The following is a 21,296-nucleotide window of genomic DNA, read 5'->3' as shown; positions in this document are numbered from 1 at the left end:
TTGTTGCTGTTAATAAAATAATTTGAAGAACCTTTATCAGACAGGTGGCTACCGTACATTTACTGACAATATTGAAAAATTCATTCAAACCATTGTATGACCAGGGCAGTTTAAATATTTCAAATTTGTGTGCGACCTAGTCCAAGAAAGTTAAAAAGTAGAAAAGTTAACAGTGGTGAGTGAGAGTGTGCTACGGTCAATTAATTTAGGTCGTTATTGGACTCCGTGAGCAGACGTTTTATTGGACAATGAGTGTTGTTAGACATTACAGCCGTAGAAGAAATTAAGTGGATCTGTAGATGTGTTTTATGAAGAAGGCTACTGACTGATATTGCTCACTTAGCTGAACAAGTATATATTTCATATGGAACTGATGTTATATGAGATACCATTTGTGTGCACTTTCAATATTAAGAGCTGTCATGGCCTCGAAACTAGCGTGCTTGATTACGCTTTGCATCCAAGGATTCTTGGCTAGAATATCTCGTTTCCACAAAAACACACTACGTACCTTTGGGTCGTGTAACCCCAGGCATTATTGGGTCAGGTCAGAGTAGTCCAAAAGTTAGCGAATATTTGTATATTTGGGTTTTATATACACCTGTTTACTACAGGGGTGGTGTTCTGTTTAGTATATTACTTTAAAATTTAGGAAGGTTGTGCGTAGTTCCTATTATAGCTTCGGGCGAAACTTCTAATAAAAAATAAATAAACCAACCGTTTTACAGGTCGACTAAACATTGCTTCGTAAACAATATATACAACTGGAAAACGTTTTTGTCAGTTATGAGAAGGCAGACAGGTGACAAGCTAACTTTTCATACTCAGGTTTCATCAATATTTTACTTCATGTTTATGATACCCTTCTCCTGCTGCAATCTTATCACCAAGGGATGTTATTCATTTTCAGTTACTGCTGTATGTTCATTGTAGGATTTATTCTGACGTAAAGTATAATCATGTTGAAAGTGGATATATTAAACACTAGTATATTCTGGAAACTGTTAGAATAAGAGGAGAAATTATTAGCGTCGATATGATAAAGAAGAGAGTGAAAGGAGGGAAGTCGTAATGTGTACTAGCACTACTCGCTGCTGTAAATTTCTACGCTGATAAGTTTTGCAGTTCATACTTTTTAAATTGGAGGTTTAAACTTCAGCAAGGTCCAGAGGGCTAATCTTGCCGATTTTTAATACTTATGGATTAAAAAAATTACCCCATACTTACACTTCTAACACTCCGACCATGGAGAAGAAATTTTTCATTTAAGTGATATTTATTCTTTATATTACTGCCAACATCCAGTGTTTCTCCTAATAGTAACAAAGGAAATTTTATCTTGAAACCTGGCAGAAAACACTGCCATACAGATGTATACAACAATAAAAATATTATAAAAGCAGCATTGTTGTTTGAACGAAAAATTCACTCTGCACACCGAATCACTCTGTACACTTAATCACTCTGCACACCGAATCACTCTGCACACTGAATCACTCTGTACTGAGTTTTATCCAATGCTTGACAGTCCTCCTTCTAACCAGTGATGTGTGAACTACCATTTTTGTTTAACTCTATATCAAATATTTAACCACATCAGTTCACATGAAAATTATGGACTACAGCGTGAGGAAAACGAAGCAATAACATATGTTCAAATTACGGATTTTTGAACACGGATAAACGATACGAACCCAAAGAACAATTAAAACATCAAAATCGAAATGATTAAATATGAATTCAGGAAATCGGAGATTTTTTTTTGTGGCCGTCCATACGTATATTTTTATTATTATTATCGGAAACAATCTTGCTGTATTACTTGAAAAGGCAAAATATTATCACAATCTCTGCGCACGAAACGATACCTATTATGTGTAATGTTTCATTACGTTTAATGTATTTATTCTTAATATAACAGCTAACGGTTATTTCTAGAGTGAATTTACAGGTTTTAGAATTATTTATCACACGATAAATAACACTAACTACTGATTTACGTTTTTTGTACATTTTTTACTGATTATTTGAAAGTTTTTAACAGCAACCAAAATTCAAATAATTTGACAAAATATAAGTCGTTCATTTCAAATGTATAAAGTAGAACTGAACTTTTACAACCACAACAGAATTAATAGTTTTGTTTCTTTGTATAATCTAGTATTACAAAAAAAATAGTTTAACAGTTGGTTTGTGGTAATAAAGTGTTGCTATAGATTTATATGACATTAAACAAGCAGGGATTTATCACTTTTCCTACTTTGAAAAAGAAACAACATATAAAACGAAAATGTGATTTAAGACTTAAACCAACACGCATAAGTGCTATATTTTATCAGCGTTGACTCAAAATTTTTGTTGTTGTCAGTTTTATAGCTCGAACAGTTGTTTCATTAATTTTATGGTCTGGCATGTATACGATTTGTTAGCTTTATTACTTAACATCATCAGATTCTATGCTTTCCTTAGATCATATTGAATGCCAACACGCTGAGACCTGTAAGCTCACTGTTTTCTAAGAAGCAAAGGTTAAATAAAATTGACTTCGTCTTGTGGCTCTTCAGAAACATTGGTTGTTTTAAGCTGTTTGGGTTGAAGCTCCACACATACATTAAAACTGGCACTGATGAACAAATTATCAACCATTTATCATTTTAAAAAGTGAAGTAAGTTTCTTTTATTTGTTTTTACCAATTCAATGTTATTTATTGTGTGTTTTAGTATATTAAACGACTATGGTAATTTGAATTGCAAAAAAGGTAAATAAAAAATGATTTTTGTAATCCGAAAGAAGTTCAGATTTATCACAAACATTCTTTTGTAAATTTGAGCTTCTGACCTAAAGTGAAATTGCTTATTTTCATATAATTAATACAAACTCAAGTCTCTTCCTTTTGATTTATTGTAGTATGAAGACTGAGCAAAAATCGTTTATAACCTCAATTAATAATGATTCCTAATCATTTACAGATTAAAAAGATAAATCACACACATGTTTATGGCTAAATATCGAAATGCTAAATGTATTAATTGTGCTTTGTTATTAAAGATTTATATATTGTTTTTATATTTCTCGCGCATGAATTAAAGTGAATGTTTTTTACGTCATATTTAGAACATCGAGAAGCATGAATTGATCAGAAAAGTAGCTTGTTACAGAAACCAAGCAAATGGATTTTCTATTACACATCTTACTTCATGGGTTTACTATTACACATTTTACTTGATGGTTTTCTATTACACGCGTATTTCATGGGTTTTCTGTTACACGTATTACTTCGTGGGTTTATTTTTATACGTATGGCCTGGCATGGACAGGTAGTTAAAGCACTTGACTTGTATTCTGAGAGTCGCGAGTTCGAATGCCCGTCACATTAAAAAAAAACATGCTCGCCCTTTCAGCCGTGGGGGCGTCATAATGTGACGGTCAATCCCACTATTCGATGGTTAAAGGGTGGTGATGACTAGCTGTCTTTTCTCTCGTCTTACACTGCTAAATTAGGGACGGGTAGCCATAGTGTAGCTTTGCACCAAATTCAAACCAAACCATTACACATCTTATTTGACGAGTATCATTATTACACATATTTCTTGACATAGAATTAATTCTCAGATTTAGTGTACACAGTTCCTGGGTAACAACTTGTGAAAAAAGTTACATCAATAATGGGCTGATTTTGTGCACATATTAATAATATAATACCAATTAAAGTTTTATGTATGTTTAAGACATCATATTTTGTTAGCGAGACTAGACAACAGGTGCCGCCACTGACTTAAGTTGGCCTTTCGTATTCGTTTTCTCTAAACAACTGATAAGAATCACTCGGGCTCCTTTCTTCCAGTATCGATCAGAGATGTTGCACGCCGATGGTTTTCGTAACGTAAGTTGAAACAACAGTTAAATGTGAGATCTATGTAATTATTTTACTGGTTGTAACAAGCGAAGAACTAAACTAATCGTTCTTTACTTACACTTTGTGCAGTAAATAAGAGTTCTGGTAATAAAAAAATCTATTTAGAATTGTTAATTCTTTACTGTTAAATAGTAAAACAATAATCTGTTTGATTAGAACCTGTAATCAACTGTTTAAATAGATGATTTTTTTTATACTTTATTTTCGAGAAGTGAAACAGTTATGAGTTCAGAAGAACACGAAGTCTGCTACGATAACTGGGTACATAAAGCTTGAATTACCTGCATTGGTAGATAGGGATTTACAAAAATTTATTTGTTCGTGGTTAAGCACAAAGCTACGCAATAGATTATTTGTGCTCTGCCCATTACGGATACCGAAACCTGGTTTCTAGAGTTTAAGTCCGCAGACATATCGCTAAAATCTATGAACCCGTTTATATTTATGTGTATGAACTTTCTTGAACAATTGTCAAGCGGAATTAATTTATTATTATTATTTATGTATAGGCCATTTTCAAATATAAATGAACTACCACTGTTATAGCGTTTGTATTTATTATTCCAGTTTGTTTTTGAATTTCGCACAAAGCTACATGAGAGCTATCTGTGCTAGCCGTCCTTAATTTAGTAGTGTAAGACTTGAGGGAAGGTAGCTAGTCATCACCACCCACCGCCAACTCTTGGGCTACTCTTTTACCAACGAAGGATTGACCATCACATTATAACACCACCACGGTTACGAGTCGAACGCCTTAACCCACCTTGCCATGTCGGGCCTCATTATTCCAGCAATATTTAATTAGTTATATTTTATTTTTCTTCCATCTTATAACTGTGGTTTTGGTTTTCTTTCATTGTTGGAGACAGTTTTTTATTGGATAAAAGAAAGGTTGCGCTTTAAAAAAGAAGAAATATAATTTCGACAGTGCTGATAGAATGTTAAAATGTATTGGGGTATTTGAAATTGTCATTTCTGTATTAACTTAAATCATAGTTCTTCAAATTCAACTAAATTAGTACTACTATTAAAAGGAAGTTTGAAAGATTTCATTAGTTGAGAGTGTACAAATTGAGAAAAAATATCCTCGAGTCGTCGATGTTGGAACAGTTAATGCTTCGTCAAGAAAACAACACAAACACCAAAGTATACTGATGTAACTATAACAAACTTTATTTATGAGAATTCATGAGTGATTCTTTTCCTTAGTAATCTCTCGGCCCTGTAAATGACACTCTTTATTAAATTTACAGAAGTGTAATGACAACTGAAGCTACACTGAAGTCTGACTTAATTGAACACGTGGACACAAAGACAAGTCGAAATGAAGAGCACAACCAGTTTTATCTACAACTCGATCACTGGACTGTCTTTATTGGAACTTAACTCTGTTCTATTTGACGTTTAAGATAAAACTCGGTTGAAGACTGAACTAAAACATAACTAAGGTCGAAACACTCATTTAGTAATGAAGGAAATCCTGAACTTCGACCAAAGTCGTTAGAAAACGACTTCTCTGTGTTCCTATAAAAACGTTCAGCCAACAATCTAAAGTAAGTCATCAGCTTCCAATACTTTATTATTAACAATTCTAATGAAGACATAGATGTAGCCTAAAACTGGCTGCTGCCAAGAATACATCGCAATTGTCAAGTATAAAGGTTAAAAACGGTGAAAAGTGGACTTATGTAGATAAGTCGTGAGTGTGATGCCGTATACAACTTCAAAAGCTATAGTGGTATCATTTTATTTTCGTGCTCGAAAGAAAAAAATGTTCACAGACGGCCGTCTTGTATTGACTTTCTATATTATTCTATAGGGAACATTTTGTTATGCTGGCATCAGAAATGTATTTTGTTAAATTGTTAACACTTAATGAAGTTGTATTTTCCCTTTTATAATCCGATTTTCATTTGTTTAAAGGTTATTATATAACGGTTTTCCATTGAATCAGCGGTAAAGTGACGGGTTTACAACATTAAAATCCTGGGTCCCATTCTCTTTGCTCTTGAAAACAAACAAACTAAAGTTTTGTAATGTAGTATTATTTTTATATAGTTTGTACATATAAGACTTGTGATGTTTTAAGGCCCACTTCATAGTTCTATGTCTTCGTGCCCTGCTGGCTCAACGTTAAAATCGGGTTTGATACCCACTGTGGGCACAAAACAGATAGCAAATTGTGTAGCTATTGTGTAGAAATTGTTAGTAAAATATTGTGACAACATACTACAAAAATATGTAATAATTTTTCACATTGTTTACGAACTAAAAAAATTATATAAGTTTGAGAATGCATAACAATTCATTAAATAGTTTGACGCACATCGTAAAGACATACCATAATCCAACGCAAGAATTCTTAAAGCTACCTTTATAACTTACAATGCTGATGTTGATGGCAAATATATTAAAACTACATAGAAATCAATTGAATGAAGTACGATATTTATGAATAAAAACTTACGTAGTTTTAATTCTATTTGATAACGAATTTTAATAGATACACGAATAAGGGAAGTATCTCATGTATACATTACTTTAGCCGATTTATTGTAGAAAAATATTTTGTGTCTTTGTAGGATTTTGCGCAGGGGCAGCCGAGGGCTATCAGCGTTACAGTGTGTTTTCTTATAGCAAAGCCACATGAGGCCATCTGTTGAGTCCTCCGACGGGAATCGAACCGCTGATTTTAGCATTGTAAATTCCTCGACTTACCGCTGTACTAGCGAGAGACATCAGTGTTAGAGCCCTCAATTTTAAACTAGTAGGCTAGAGGAAAGCAAGGTAATCAACAGAATCACCGCCAACTCTTGAGATAGTTTTGTCCGACCAAATTGTGGTATCTGACTGTTACTGTTATAACGCACCCAGAGCATCAATAACAGAGCCCAGTTTTATTTTTGTTGTTGGCAATAATGTGCAAGAACTAAGAACCATCAGCTCAAAATTTCTGCAAGTTAACCATTTACAGAAAAAGATATTAAAAATATACATAAGAGCAAATTTTGAAATACATCTGTAAATCTATTAACAATGTAAAATATAAATTCACAGAAAATATTTTATAATCAAAATCATGCCGCATGGTAACCTCATTATTTTTAGTAGGAAAGTCATTATCTTAGAACTTAATTTTTTCGTGGAAGTGTAGCATTTTGTTCTGTTCTTTCTTATATCTGAACATCACACGTGTGGTACATTGGGATAGATCATTCTTTACGTGCACGGTAGTTGATTTTGCTAATTCGTACATCTTAGTTTGGAGAAATGGACGTAAATCTATGTTACAGTACAAAAAACAAACCCACGTTTTAAAATTTAGGTGTAGTATTGATATAATTCATATTTGTTTGTGAAATTATGAAACAAGCAACGAAGGTAAAAAAACAACTCATGCTTCGAAAACGAGGGTGCAAACAAATGTTCAGAAGGATCTTTAACTTTCTAGAAAAAAAATGTATGGAAAATAAGTAACTGATTTGTTACACATGTATATTTTTCATTTTATTACTGTTTTGACTTGTTTTGTTGCAAGATTAAGGAGCCTGAAGCAGAATGTTATCTAATATACAAAGAAGCTCCATAGATGCCAGTCGAATAAATATACCATTTGTAAATGAAGTGTACTTGGCAAAATATTTTCTCCCGCTATGCAAGCTCTGGTGAAATACTAAACTTAAACACAGATGAAAGTTGCATTCTGTTCTAACACAGTGTTTCTATTAGCACTATTTATTTAATGCTATCTTAGATTCTGTGGTTAAGCAATAAAACATTTTCTATATCAAATGTACTGACATGACCGCTGTGGTATCTAGAATGCATTTCTTGGTTATCACGGTGGTTCTCAATAAATCATGTTTCAGTCACAAGTCCAATAATTTTATTTTAGTTTTCTGTCGTTAGGGGTTAGGTATTCTTGTTTATAAACGGATAAAATATGCCTTTTTACCCCTTGAGGTGGTAAATCTCTGTTATATATATATAGCTGTGACTATCACATTTGAAAAATTGACAATTGTACAGTTTAAACTCCCGGGCCTGGTGGCTTTTTTATTGAAACGTAATGTCATACATTTTACGGTAAAACGATTTGTAAAACACAAGCTCTATCTGACGTAACTGTGTACGTGAATTTCTTTTAAGCTTTACTTTTGAGTCATTTCACATATGCACTCTCTTGTATGATCTGTTTTTACAAGTTAAGCTGGAACTTGCATTACTTTACAGCAGATGTCACTTTTATTAAAAACATTTATTTTAAGTGTGTTATATAACAAATATTTTCTTAAAACTAAAAGGCTCATCAAATAGGCCCGGTAAGGCAAAGCGTGTTAAGGTGTTCGACTCGTAATCTGAGGGTCGAGGGTTCGAATTCCCCTCACACCAAACATGCTCGCCCTTTCAGCCGTAGAGACGTTATAATATGACGGTCAATCACATTATTCTTTGGTAAAAGAGTAGCCCAAGAGTTAGCGGTGGGTGGTGATGTCTAGTTGCCTTCCCTCTAGTCTTACACTGCTAAATTACGGACGGCTAGCACAGATAGCCCTCGAGTAGCTTTGCGCGAAATTCAAAACAAACAAACAAGCTCAGCGAAAAAAAAATGATCATTTTCTTTATTACCGTAATTTTGGGAGCCTGCCTGTCACAGAATAATTGTTGCACATGTTAATTGGTCTAGATTCAGTTTTATCTTACTGGTATTTCATTTTGAATATACTTCTAGAGTGTTAAAAAAAATAGTCACAGTAGGCGTAAGGAATAACTCAACAAAGTATTAACTGATTTTGTAATAATTTAGACCTTTAAAATAAAGAGACCACTGGCAGAATAGGATACCCACAGAAGACTGATTGTTAATGGTCTCACCTCGAAGTCATCACTTTGTAAGTAGGATCCGAAAAGTACATGAAAACACTGCCTTGTCTTGTATGATGGTAATGAGTTCAGACAGGTAAAATGTATTTCTTGTGTATCGAGCAGCAGAAACAGTACAGCTGCCCACATGACACCCACACACCATTTGGTTTTACCATGTAGACGGTTCAACAAAAGTTGGTAAAAGGATGATCTTAACGTGGAATGGTCTACTCTCTGAGAACTGTGCCAGTTTGGACTCGCTAGAAAAAAAAAACGTTTCTCAAGAGGTACCAGAGTGTTTGTACTTTCAACCGATGTCAATGTTTTGAAGTGAGGAGGGTTATTTAATCCTACTTTATTGCCTTTGTAGAGAATGCTATGAAGATAAATTCTGATGGTATCGGATCACAGTTGTTGTATTACTCCACAATTCTGCCCACAGCATAAACTGTCAAACATGTTGAACGTAACCTGACAATGACTTGTTGTCTTTAGTTGCCCTCCCTTCTTTCAAGAAGATGCGGTTAATTTTTGGGATTCTTTGTTGTTGAATGTGCCTGTTTGAATACTGTGGTCGTTACTGAATTATACCAATAATTGTACGTTAAAAATATTTAAATATGACGTCATGGAGGTGACCAATTTCTATTTTTTCTAGTTTTTATATATATATCTACAAATACTGTTTATGAACAAACAGAATAATAATAATATTGAGTATGTATAATCAGTCAAATTGTAAGAATTCGTTTATATTTGCTCCCCAAGTGTCTGCGGACTTACGATGCTAGAAGTCGGGTTTCGATACCAGTAGTGGGCAGAACAAAGATAACCCATTGTGTAGCTTTGTGATTAATTAGAAACAAACAAATCGTTTATATTTTATTTTAATCAGTTACGACAAAAGGAAATTGTTAGGTCTCTTCCAACATAAAATTGGATTTTGATCGGTACGTGCGTCCTAGTGGTTTTACAGAATTACTTCCATAATAGAGATGCGTTAAGTTAACTGGTTAAAGTATATGCATAGTTGTATTTAAAGTAAGCATAGCAGTTAGAGTAATCAATTGACAGTCGTGTTTAGATAATCCAGTTTCAACAGTAAATGTGTTTGTATTTCACTTTGTTCATTGTTTCATCACTCGTTGTATTGAATTTACGCATTGAAAAAACTGTGTTAAATTATATAAACGAAGTCAATGAAGTTATCTTGTATTATGAAAATAGTCCTCCAAGGAGCAAAGGTACGTTTACCGACTTGCAACGATAACATACTGTACTCTATTCCCCGTGGTGAACAGAGCGCAATTAGAACACCGTGTCGTATTTTGTTAAAATAAACAACAAACTTTAAAGTGCAGATTTGTTTATATAATTTATTCAAAAACTACTCTTTTAGGGTTACTTCATTCTTTCAGAAAGGGAAAGGTGTGTGTGACAAGAAGAGATATTCACTTTGAATTCTAATGCTAGATGTACTTTGAAGGATTCCTGAAATTATTCCATTTCAAGAGTAAATAAAACAGAAATGTTTGGTTTTCTCATGTTGTGTTGTAGTTTACAGAGTGCATAATTTTTATCGTGATTTGTTGCATGCGCACGTTTTACTGACGATATGGTGGTATAAATTGTAACGTTAAACATCCTTTATGTGACGTCATTTTTATGTCCACTGACTGACTGACAGATAACACACAGCGGTCCAAGAGGTTAAAACAGGTGATCTCTCCAGGCAGCCATCGGCCCCTTTTAGAAAAATTAGTATATTATATACTTAAAGCTCTTGGTTTATCCTATTATGATAATTGACCACAGTTATTTTGCCATACACCAGAAACGTATTAGTTAAAACAAATAATTTAACTCATTCACACCTACTTTTATTCTGTTGTGTGCGCTTTTGTTTCTTGTAAAAAGAGTTATATGTACCACTACCTTAATGTAAATGCTGATTAAGCAAGTTGAAGTGACCCATAAACTTACAACGGTACGTGATTTTGATTACAATATTCCCAGATTCTGTACTTTCCCTTCCCTTGTTAGTAAACTTGTCACGCTCCACGCTCTGGCAAGTATGAACTGAGAACTGAAAAATTGTTTTTCGCTTAAAAAAAGTGATTGATGAAGAAGTATTCTTTCTTTTTTTAAAAAACGCTTTTTTTGTACGAAAAATTGAGAAATGGATAATATTTATGTAATTTGATTAATAATGTATCAAATTTTGCTAATTCGCACCACAAAAGCGTCCAAATGTTTTATGGCACTATTCCCGCCATCTAAACAAAAGCATAAAACACTTGTACAGAAATCACTGAAACGAGGGAGAAACTCTGAGTGTAATTTTGTAAAGATCAAAAGTAAATATACTCAGTAAACTCTTATTTCTCTATCAGCAGCAGTCACTGCAAACCAATTAATTGAATCAGCAGCAGTCACTGTAAACCAATTTATTGAATCAGCAGCAGTCGCCAATTTATTGAATCAGCAGCAGTCGCTGTAAACCTATTTATTGAAAAAACTAAATATCAGGATTCGTTATACAAAGCGTTTTTGTTTTCAGGGTATAATAAATGTTAAATGTACACTAACAGCAGTCAAACATATTTCATCGTTTCTGAATATCCGGTCTTCAAAAAGGTAGCTATAAAATTGTTAAACATTGGCTTCGCTTTTGGTGAATAAACTGTATAGCTAAATCTTTCACATCATGTATATGTCATCTCGTTGCTGTTAGATACTTTCGTTACCATAGGTAACAGAACTAGTGAGTATAATGTAACAGGTGCATGAAGCTGATCGTGTTGAAGAACGTTCTATACGTTGCTAAGTTACAGTTAAAGGTTAGCAAGTAAACTCTGTAGGGAAAAAAAGAGATACTGCCAGGTATATTAACAAATGTTTCGTTACAGTATAATAAACTGAAATGTTACTGGAAATATTTTATTTTGTAAAGTAAATAAGAACTACATGAGTAAGCCGTAATGAAGATTTCATTCTTTAGAAATGTAATAATGTATAAAATAACTACGATCATAAACATATAGACATATAGCATTAAACTTTGCTGATCCAACAATATCTTACGCATAGTCTTAATATTCATGTACCGGGTCGTCCTGTACAGTGAGTGTTAAGTTCATATCATTTGTATTAAACAAAGTATAACCTACGATCTAACAAAAGTCACTACTTGTAGATTTCCAACGTTTTATTACATATATAAAACACACAGTAATTCTTTGTAGTTTACTAGAAGGAAAAGAACACTGCTGTGCGAATGAGATTTCTGGAAATAATTTCATAAATCCAAACGCTTTATTAATAAAAGTATGAAGACGACTTCCGTTGAAGTTGGATTTGAATGACAAAATGTGGGCATTGTGATAACATAACATTTGATTTTACAACGAGTCAGTGAGCATGTTACGTGTAGTTCCACGTAAAGTTTTATGACTTTAGCTGAAAGCAGTAAACCTGCTACTCTTGTTTGTCTTCCACTGAAGTAGAACATTCGTTCGAGGAAACTACTTTTCTGATAGAAATTAATTATCTTTCTATTATCCAGATATGTTTCTCTTAAGTTTATGAAGTTTATATACAGTGTGATTTGTTTCTTTATATAAAATATCACTTTAAAGGTTTAACTGTAACAAACGTTTAAAGATAATAAAATACAAACATGTAGAAATTCGAGTTCGTAGTGCTAATGAATGGAAATGTTTGTGCAAAATGAGGCACTCGGATAACTAACACAGGTAAGTTTTCTGCGTTTTTATAAGTGTCATTAATAGGAACACACAAGGGAAGCTCTTTGTGTGAACGTGTATAAACATTTATATGATATCTGTTTATATGGATATATATAGTACACTTTAACTACGTGTATAATAAGTAAACTATATATATATACATACATACACGTGTATGTGTATTCTACAAAAAATTAAACCAAACAACCTAAGAAAATAAATTGTATGCATGTATCTTGTAGTTAATAAAACTCGATAACTTAATATGTATACTACAGTTAATAAAACCCGATAACTTAATATGTATACTACAGTTAATAAAACCCGATAACCTAAACTCGGTCAGATGGTAAATTTCCTGCTGTTAGAGAAAACGGATCTCAAAGCATTAAATTTCTTTAGTGTTTTCCAGCCATTACCATTTGATAAAACATAAATTCAAGAAGTAGCGAAATTTTCTATCCTCTTATTTAAATGTCAAAACAACTATTATAATTAAAAAAAAGATTAGTGATACCTGGTTTACAATATTTAATTTACTTTATAAAAAAATCGATATTTGACACGAGAAACAGGAAATAACTGTTCAAAGAAAACGTTTTCTTTCACCATACATTTTCAAAGAACCTGCTAATCAAATTATTAGTGTTAAATTGTAACCTAAGGTAGATGATAGTGTATTATAATGAAACGCAAGTCTTACCACAAAAAAAAAACAAACATTACGTTTGATCACTAGCTCCTATAGGGGGTTGAGTACATTATATTAAACGAATTTTAACATTTAAAAAAATATAGCAAGCCACATTAAAGCATGTATAAAGACACGGTGGAACGGCATATATTGGATTTGCGTTTTGATATTATATGACGTTTCCAGCTTAGTGAGAGTCCCCCACCCAAATATTGATCACTTTTTGAAAGTATACGTAGAGTTCTATCCGATACAAAACACCCATACATTCAGACCATATAAGTGTATTCAGATCGGGGTTTTCGAATTTTCAAGACAGAAATATAATTTATACTTAACAGCATTAGAAAACAAAACAATGTGAATTAGCTTTGGGTACCAGAGCCGCCATTCAGAAGTAAACCTGTGATTAGTCTTACTACAGCCGTAGTAAGCAAAATTCAATGGCATAAGTTACTTACGTGTCTCATGCAACAGCAAGCAACAAATCAAGTTCCTCTCATGACATATCATTCTACTGTAGCATACCTCAAACAGCTGAAGAATAAAACGGTATTAATGCTATCCCATACAAAACATATTAATCAAGTCGCCCGATGCAGTGCTTGTATGGGATTTTGTGTGATAACACTGTTGAAATGGGAGCTAGGAAATGTCGTTATAACACATTAAATTTAATGAAAAATCGCAGTGGTATAGTTTCGAAATGACATCTTTTTGACGTGGTTTTTTTGTAATAGAAACTATACAGCAGGACTATTTGTATGAAATGATTAGAAACATAAAGATAGTTCAAATCCTTTAAATATATTAACTGGGGAAAGACGCATGAAAAATGTTTTTATTTTTTTAGAAAAATATTTTTTATTACTTGGAACTTAAATTTTCTAGTACCAGATGCTATTCTTCGTTTAATGAAAAAAACTTTAAAAATGAAAATAGGAAAAATTTCCGAAAGGACTAGTGGTTAAGATACTCGACTCGTAACCTGAGGGTCGCGGATTCGAATCCCCGTCACACCAAACATGCTCGCCCTTTTAGCCGTGGAGGCGTTATAATGTGACGATCAATCAAATTATTCGTTGTTAAAAGATTAGCTCAAGAGTTAGTGGTGAGTGGTGATGACTAGTTGCCTTCCCTCTAATCTTAAACTGGTAAATTAGAAACGTCCAGCGCTGGTAGCCCTCTCGTAACTTTGCGCAAAACTTAAAAAACCAAAAAACAAACCAAACAGGTAGCTAGCTATTTCTCACTGATTATATGTGAATTTCTTACAGCCGAAGTTACACAATCTTCTTAGAAATACTAACGTCCAATGGTATAATCCATTGTAGTTAAGTGGTTTGAAATATATAAACGTTCCTGATCAAATATCTATAGTTTTCGATTAATAAGCATCAATATACCAACTGTAGCAAACCAACAATATAAAACTGCCTCACGGCGCATCAATTTATAAACATTTAAGTGAGATTCTAGAAATTTCACTTGACCCAGCAATACGTTAGCGATTTCATAAAACATATATTGTTTATTCTTATACCGGAGAACCTTTTACAAATTGATGGAATAGGCGTAAATTTTGCAACACACATTTAACTCTATACGTTACATGCATTTGTAAATATAAACTTAGCACATACAAACTTCGATATTAAAATAGATACATAAAATAGTAAATCCGTTACCCTTTATATACTAGGCATTCATTAACAGCACCGTTATAAGAGAGACGACTAATCCGAGTAGAAGTTTCTATCCTGCAAAGTAGACCAGCAATGAAATGTATGTTAGCACTACAAAAACATGAATATAGGATAAACTCTTTTCTAAATGTAATCGATACAGAAGTAAGTTAGATGAATTACTGTTTGAAATCGTATTAGCGAGAGTTATTTTAATTTAAAAAAATCTTTGGGCGGAGAAAAGTAAAAATGTTTAATAACGCTCCAGCTCAAACTAGGTATGTAAATGTTTGGAATGATAAAATACAGCCATCGAAATAAATAAAACATCAAAGCGTGAGTGTTGTACATAACGAGAAGTTGAACTTCAAAGAACACCAGACATCAACGTAAGAGATACATTAAATAAACTGTACGAGAAGACATGTGGAATATCACGTCATGTTAGACATCAAAATGGATAAAGGTCATACATAAAAAAACCTAACGCACAAAGAACTACGCTTCTTAGACGTTTTGAAATCATGAAGTTTTTTTATATAAGTATGAATTTGAATAAACCAATAGTTATTCATATCGAAAAGATAACGTTTATGGTAAAAACACTATAGCTATTATATCAACTGTTTTTCGAATTAATTGTGTGCCATTATTTGTTAAAATAAAATTAGAAATGCTTGTAGTAGTATTTTTTAAATCACCATGGTGTATGGAAAGATTTATTTAAATATGTTTTGCGCTACATGTAAACAGTTTTGTAGATTTCGTTAGAATAAATGTATTTAGTAAGTGTCAAATGGTTAGTATGTAAAGGATTTCTGAACTCTACCGCATAATGTTTTATAATATTTAGTTATTATATGTTGAAAATATGAAAAAACTAAACGGATAAATACGTGTAATTATTGCTGTATATGTTATTGTAGGATATCAGTCTTGTCTAATAGTTACCGACATATTTAAAAAGCTGTACTTTTCCAAATTTCTTATCCAGTTTACAATGATGATTAGATAACGACTTCATACTGCTGGAAGAGTCTGGGAAACAAACTTTTCCTGAAGATCAGCTCAGATTCAGGTATATAAAAAAAACGATATTAAAATTCAACATGTTTGTTTACTACAGTTTCTACATTAGATTTCGAAAAAGTTTGATATAAATGCTTTAAAATATTCATCTTCTTGTGTTATTAACAAATCTCGGTCATAACGGTACAGGTTTGATGAAACAGGTAATTTGATACATGCTACGGTTCGTAGAAAATACAAAACAAAGAAATTCTAGGTCTGCAGATTGAATAGTAGCAGTTAGTATTTCAAAGTTTGATTTTATATGCTTATATGTATATTGTAGCATTTGTTAAATACTGGACATTTTAAGACTGTTAAAATATAAATGTAAATAAAGTTTTCTTTTTATTTTGAAATGACGTTTCGTTTTGATACGTTTTATTAAATGTTGTTTACTTCACGTATTCACAAAAAAAATAATTTAGATTAAGAGATGTGATGTAGTCTCTGCAGTGTCTTACTCGTTATATCTTTTAACCCCCAGTGGCACAGCGATTTCGATACCTGTGGTGGGCAGAGCACAGATAGTCCATTGTATAGCTTTGTGCTTAACTTCAAACTAAACTAAACCAGCGACTTTTACCTAAGAAAAATGTTATTATTATAAGATTTCGAAAAAAAAAACACGATAAGCAGACAGAATTGTCCCCCGGTGAGACACCGATCGGTTTACGGATTTATAACCATAAAATCTGGTGTTTGATTCGTCCGCAGATAATTCAACATGACTTTGCTATAAAATAAATAGACAAAGAAGTAGCAGACGGAAAACCGAGCAAAGAGCTACTATTCAATACATATTTCTTCCAATTGCAGGTGCATCATGGACGACTTAATCAAGAACTTCTGGTACTCTGAAACTCGTTATAATAGTTTACATATAACTGATCATTAGTGTAAAGGTGAGCAAATTTTCTAGTAGGTTGACAATGGACCTCTCTACTATCATCGTTGCTTCAGTGTTAGGGACAATGGCGGCACTAGTGGCGATGATTGTGACGTTATTCCTGTGTTACCTCTACTGGAAGAAACTCGGACACAAAATGACGGCAAGAGATGAACTGGAACCACTGCAATTTGGAAAAGCACCGCCATCTGTTGGACAAAATGAAGAGGTCAAAGAGCTTACTCGACATAACGTAGAAGACCGTTGTTCACAAGGGCATCTACGGCTAATCCCGTCCCTAACATCTCAACCTATATCGTAAGCATCCAGATTTGTTACAACCACTCTCATCTCACAAAATATTGAATAAATAATATATTTTTGAGCATGAAACTACCGCATTAGATGGATAACTGAAGAAAGTTGCACAAGAAAGAAAAATTACAATAATAATAGAAATATTTCTTTTCATGGTTCACATTAATAACTTGCATTAAAAAAAAAAAGTTTATACAATCTAGAATGTAAATGCAATTAGAAGAAGTAACTACCTAATATTCTTACAGTGGTATCACAAAACTAAGTCATTCTAGTATTCTAAAAAGAAAAAATAACGGTGTAAAAGTCTTTATAATTACATGAACTTATATTCTTATTTTCAGCATATGGGAAAACGGTAAAGAGAACAGTGGCGCCACCATGCAGGGACCAATTTCATTTCTTCAGTATCTTTTACCAACAGTTGAGGTAAAATCTAATAAGATACTCAAATAAGAGTATATTGTGTTTGTAACATAGCAATTTGAACTATGTGTAGGAGTATATAATCCACGGATTGCTACAAATCTTTATAGTAAACAGTGACGAAACTGATAGAGTTTGTTGCTTCAGAAAGTGTTATTCACAAGAGCTGCACGTGCTAGCTATCCGTAATTCTGACTGATAGATTACAGAGAAGGTTAATCAGTCATAGCACCTAGTGGGTTTGACAGTAACTCGTAAATGAACAAACGATCCTAAAGTGCGAAACGTGTTTTTGAGACAAAGGGATACGAACCCTGGATCCTCATATTCACAATTCGGCACGCTAAAATTATGCAGCCCTCAGCTTATAGTAAAAGAAAGAACGCTTTGATTAACCGTACTGTGAAATATTGTTGTTTTGATAATACTAGCAGTAATTGTAAATTATAATATGTGTAACAACGTATAGCAAAGGTGAACATGTAACACGACGCTGTTGATCATTTGGTGTCACACTAATAGTGAAGATTAACTGCTACTATGGTAAAGTTATCAAACAAGAGGATATATATATATATGTGTGTGTGTGTGTGTGTGCTTTAGTCATGCCCATGTATATGATAGTTCTATTAATTTATGTTTGTTTTCTTCCTATAGATAGTCGAGCTTGCACTATGACTAGCATGCCGAGCTGTGGAACGTGAAGTTCAGGGTTTAAGAGGGTGGGGTGTTGTAACTGTAACGATCAGACACATTACACAGTAAGGGTAGTAGTTTAAATCAGTGGTTGCAGCTTATTGGGTGCACTCCCTCTGATTAGCAGATTTAAGTTTTTTTTTTTTGGGGGGGAGGCTTAGAATATGAAAATGAAAAAAAATGATCCTCCTGTAAAATAGGATAAAAATGGACCGAATCTATAAACAGTGTTACATTAAACATTGTGATGTAATCACATAAAGAGTAATATCGCCTACATGGTATTTTGGAATGTTTTTTTAAGTTGGTTAGAAATTAGGTTAACTACTTATGACACCTGTTACGCTTTAAATACAAAAGTCTGAGTCGAAATGTTCAAAAAATATGGCTTACGGTAGCTTCTGTAATGTTTAAAGTATTAACGTGTTAAAACTAACGTATTATTAAGTACCGATTATGTAATGTTTCAACGTTAATTATTTTCGAATGTTTGTTTACAGCAGCAAGAAGAAGCTGCTGACTTAGCTAATGCCATGACTGAACCAGATGAACCAGCTGGACAGATACAGTTTAGTTTGGAATATAACTTTCCTAATTCTACATTAGTACTGAAGATTATACAAGCTAGCAACCTACCTGCGAAAGATATTATAGGCAAGTACAGAAAATGTATTTGTATTGATATAGTTCGACTTGTTTGTTTGTTGTTAAGCACAAAACTACTCGATGAACTATCTGTGCTCTGCCCTCTGCGAGAATCGAAATACGATTTTTAGGATCAGAAGTTTTGAAACTTACCATTGAGCTTCCGTGGGTAATGTAGTTTGAAGTAGTTGTTTAACTTCTTGAATATTTTATTATATTTTTTTGGAAAAATGTCTATTTGTATAATAATGAAAATACAACCCAGTGTGTCATTCAGGTTATGTTTGAGTTGATAAATGGAGGTATGATTCAGAGAGTTATTTTATCTATAGCACAATTCTAAATCTATCTGTTGAAGATTCGTAAGTCACAGCTATAACGACAAGAAGAAGAAATTCCGTACACTTGGCTGCAGATGTGTTCAATTTGGGTTCATGTTCAACCAGTTTTTTTTGAATTAAATAATCTCATTGAACACATGGTGTACAGTTACCGGTTTTTTTTTTGTTTTTTTTCTAGGAACGTGTGTTTTGTGAAAGTGTAAAAGGTTCAATTTGTCAACATAAGCGTTGCGTTACTGACCCATGAAATCAGTTTGGTGTTGTCTAACTTCAGGTGAAATACTTTAAATGTGGTGATTTCGAAACCTGAGTTAATTAAAATATCAACAGTTTTTATTTTCAGCACAAGATGATCAAAGTAAAATAATAATCCTGAACTGATGAAGTTTTAACCAAACTGTTTATATTTAACTGAGAAAAGTTGACACAAAAAACTGTTCTTCAACTTCAAGTTTCTGTCTGATTTAATATCTAATTTATAGTGATATTTTGTTTTTGTCTGTCCACAAATGCTGGTGCACCTTACCATCTAAATGCGCATTTGATTTCAAGGATGTAAATAAATAGAGTATATAAATATACTTAGTAGAAATGTTCTATAGCAGCATATGAAAAGCTTATCAAATTTTTTAAAAAGGTCAGATGTTAATATGGTAAGTTTATTTATTGACAGCATTAAGAATGGTAAAATGTAGCCCTAGCTAAATTAAAGAAAAGAAACGTACACAATCGTAGTATTAATTTATCTCTCTATTGAATATAAGCTGTATTTAACTATTATAAACCTAAGACCAGAGGACGTACAGGTTTCGGTGTCTACGATTAAAATTGTTTTATATTATTCTGAAAATCCTGTATTGAAACACGTATTGTTGCAATAGATACTAATATGATCGCCTTTTTTGTCATATATTGCATTCAGATACTGCCGAATATCTTTCGCATAATAAGTACAACTAAAGCAACAAACACATTAATATTACATTAGGTACTTGAAATTGTTAGAACAGAATTAAAGCCAAACTTTTTCATGGAAAAATGAAAACATATTTGTTCATTAAGCTGGGAGCAAAACATATTCATATAACCAAACCCATCAATTTGTTTACCTAGTTTAACCTCTGAATAAAAACACTAGAATATTTGGTAGCAAATTTTAATATTTTAATTAAAACGTGCTTAGTGGCACATGTCAGTAACTACGACTTCATTAAGAATGCTGTGGCAAAGTACATGCTGTTCAGATTTTTACGTCCCCCGCTAGTACAGCGGTATGTCTACGGATTTACAACGCTAAAACCAGGGGTCGATTCCCCTCGGTGGGCTCAGCAGATAGCCTATGTAGCTTTGCTATAAGAAAAAAATACACCCATTGCATAATTACCATTTAGTCCGGTCGCGCCAAACATGCTCGCCCTTTCAGCCGTGGGGGTGTTATAATGTGACGGTCAATCCCACTATTCGTTGGTAAAAGAGTAGCCCAAGAGTTGGCGGTGGGTGGTGATGACTAGCTGACTTCCCTTTAGTCTTACACTGCTAAATCAGGGACGGCTAGAACAGATAGCCCTCGAGTAGCTTTGTGCGAAATTCCAAAACAAACAAACAAATCAGATTTATATTTTATAATACGAAGAAAAAGCTTATATTATTTTTGGCAAATATTATTAGTGGCTCGTAAGTTGTTATATTATAAATAATTTTTTGTTTTAATATTATAATAAGTTATATAAAGTTCCTTCTGTAATGTCATTTTAATTCTTTCATTAACAACATTGGTTGGAACGTTTAGTATATCTGTTTTTATTTCTTTTGCTTTATAACAGTGATATTTTTATAAAGATTATCTTGCAGTTTTAACTTATTACTTATATTTAGGACTAACATTAATATTTTAAACTGGCAGAACCTCGTCAGGTATTGGGATTACGGCCGAAATATCTCTAACAGCGAGTTTATCCAACTGATGAAGCTATATATTTTAATTGTTATAAGTAAGAACCGA

The 21,296-nt window shown here is 33.0% G+C and overlaps 1 protein-coding gene across 6 annotated transcripts in view; it reads left to right on the top strand.

The window, feature by feature from the left end:
• Positions 1 to 21,296, top strand: part of LOC143232455 (synaptotagmin-7-like) — a 92,803-nt gene that overhangs the window by 56,231 nt on the left and 15,276 nt on the right. For 2 of the 6 annotated variants that reach the window (XM_076467931.1, XM_076467932.1), the window contains 4 exons: positions 15,906 to 15,989; positions 16,902 to 17,186; positions 17,531 to 17,615; positions 18,809 to 18,962. In XM_076467931.1, the coding sequence (XP_076324046.1) occupies positions 16,912 to 17,186; positions 17,531 to 17,615; positions 18,809 to 18,962 (514 nt within the window). In that variant the 5' untranslated portion in view covers positions 15,906 to 15,989; positions 16,902 to 16,911. Of the gene's footprint in view, positions 1 to 3,809; positions 3,885 to 15,905; positions 15,990 to 16,798; positions 17,187 to 17,530; positions 17,616 to 18,808; positions 18,963 to 21,296 lie in introns of those variants that run through there. The other 4 variants (XM_076467933.1, XM_076467930.1, XM_076467934.1 and 1 more) reach the window with 4 other exon arrangements.

Source organism: Tachypleus tridentatus, chromosome 11 (genome assembly GCF_004210375.1).
Source record: "Tachypleus tridentatus isolate NWPU-2018 chromosome 11, ASM421037v1, whole genome shotgun sequence".
Lineage (NCBI taxonomy): Eukaryota > Metazoa > Arthropoda > Merostomata > Xiphosura > Limulidae > Tachypleus > Tachypleus tridentatus.
Note: the sequence above shows the minus strand (reverse complement) of the source record. Positions and strands in the feature narration are given on the sequence as shown.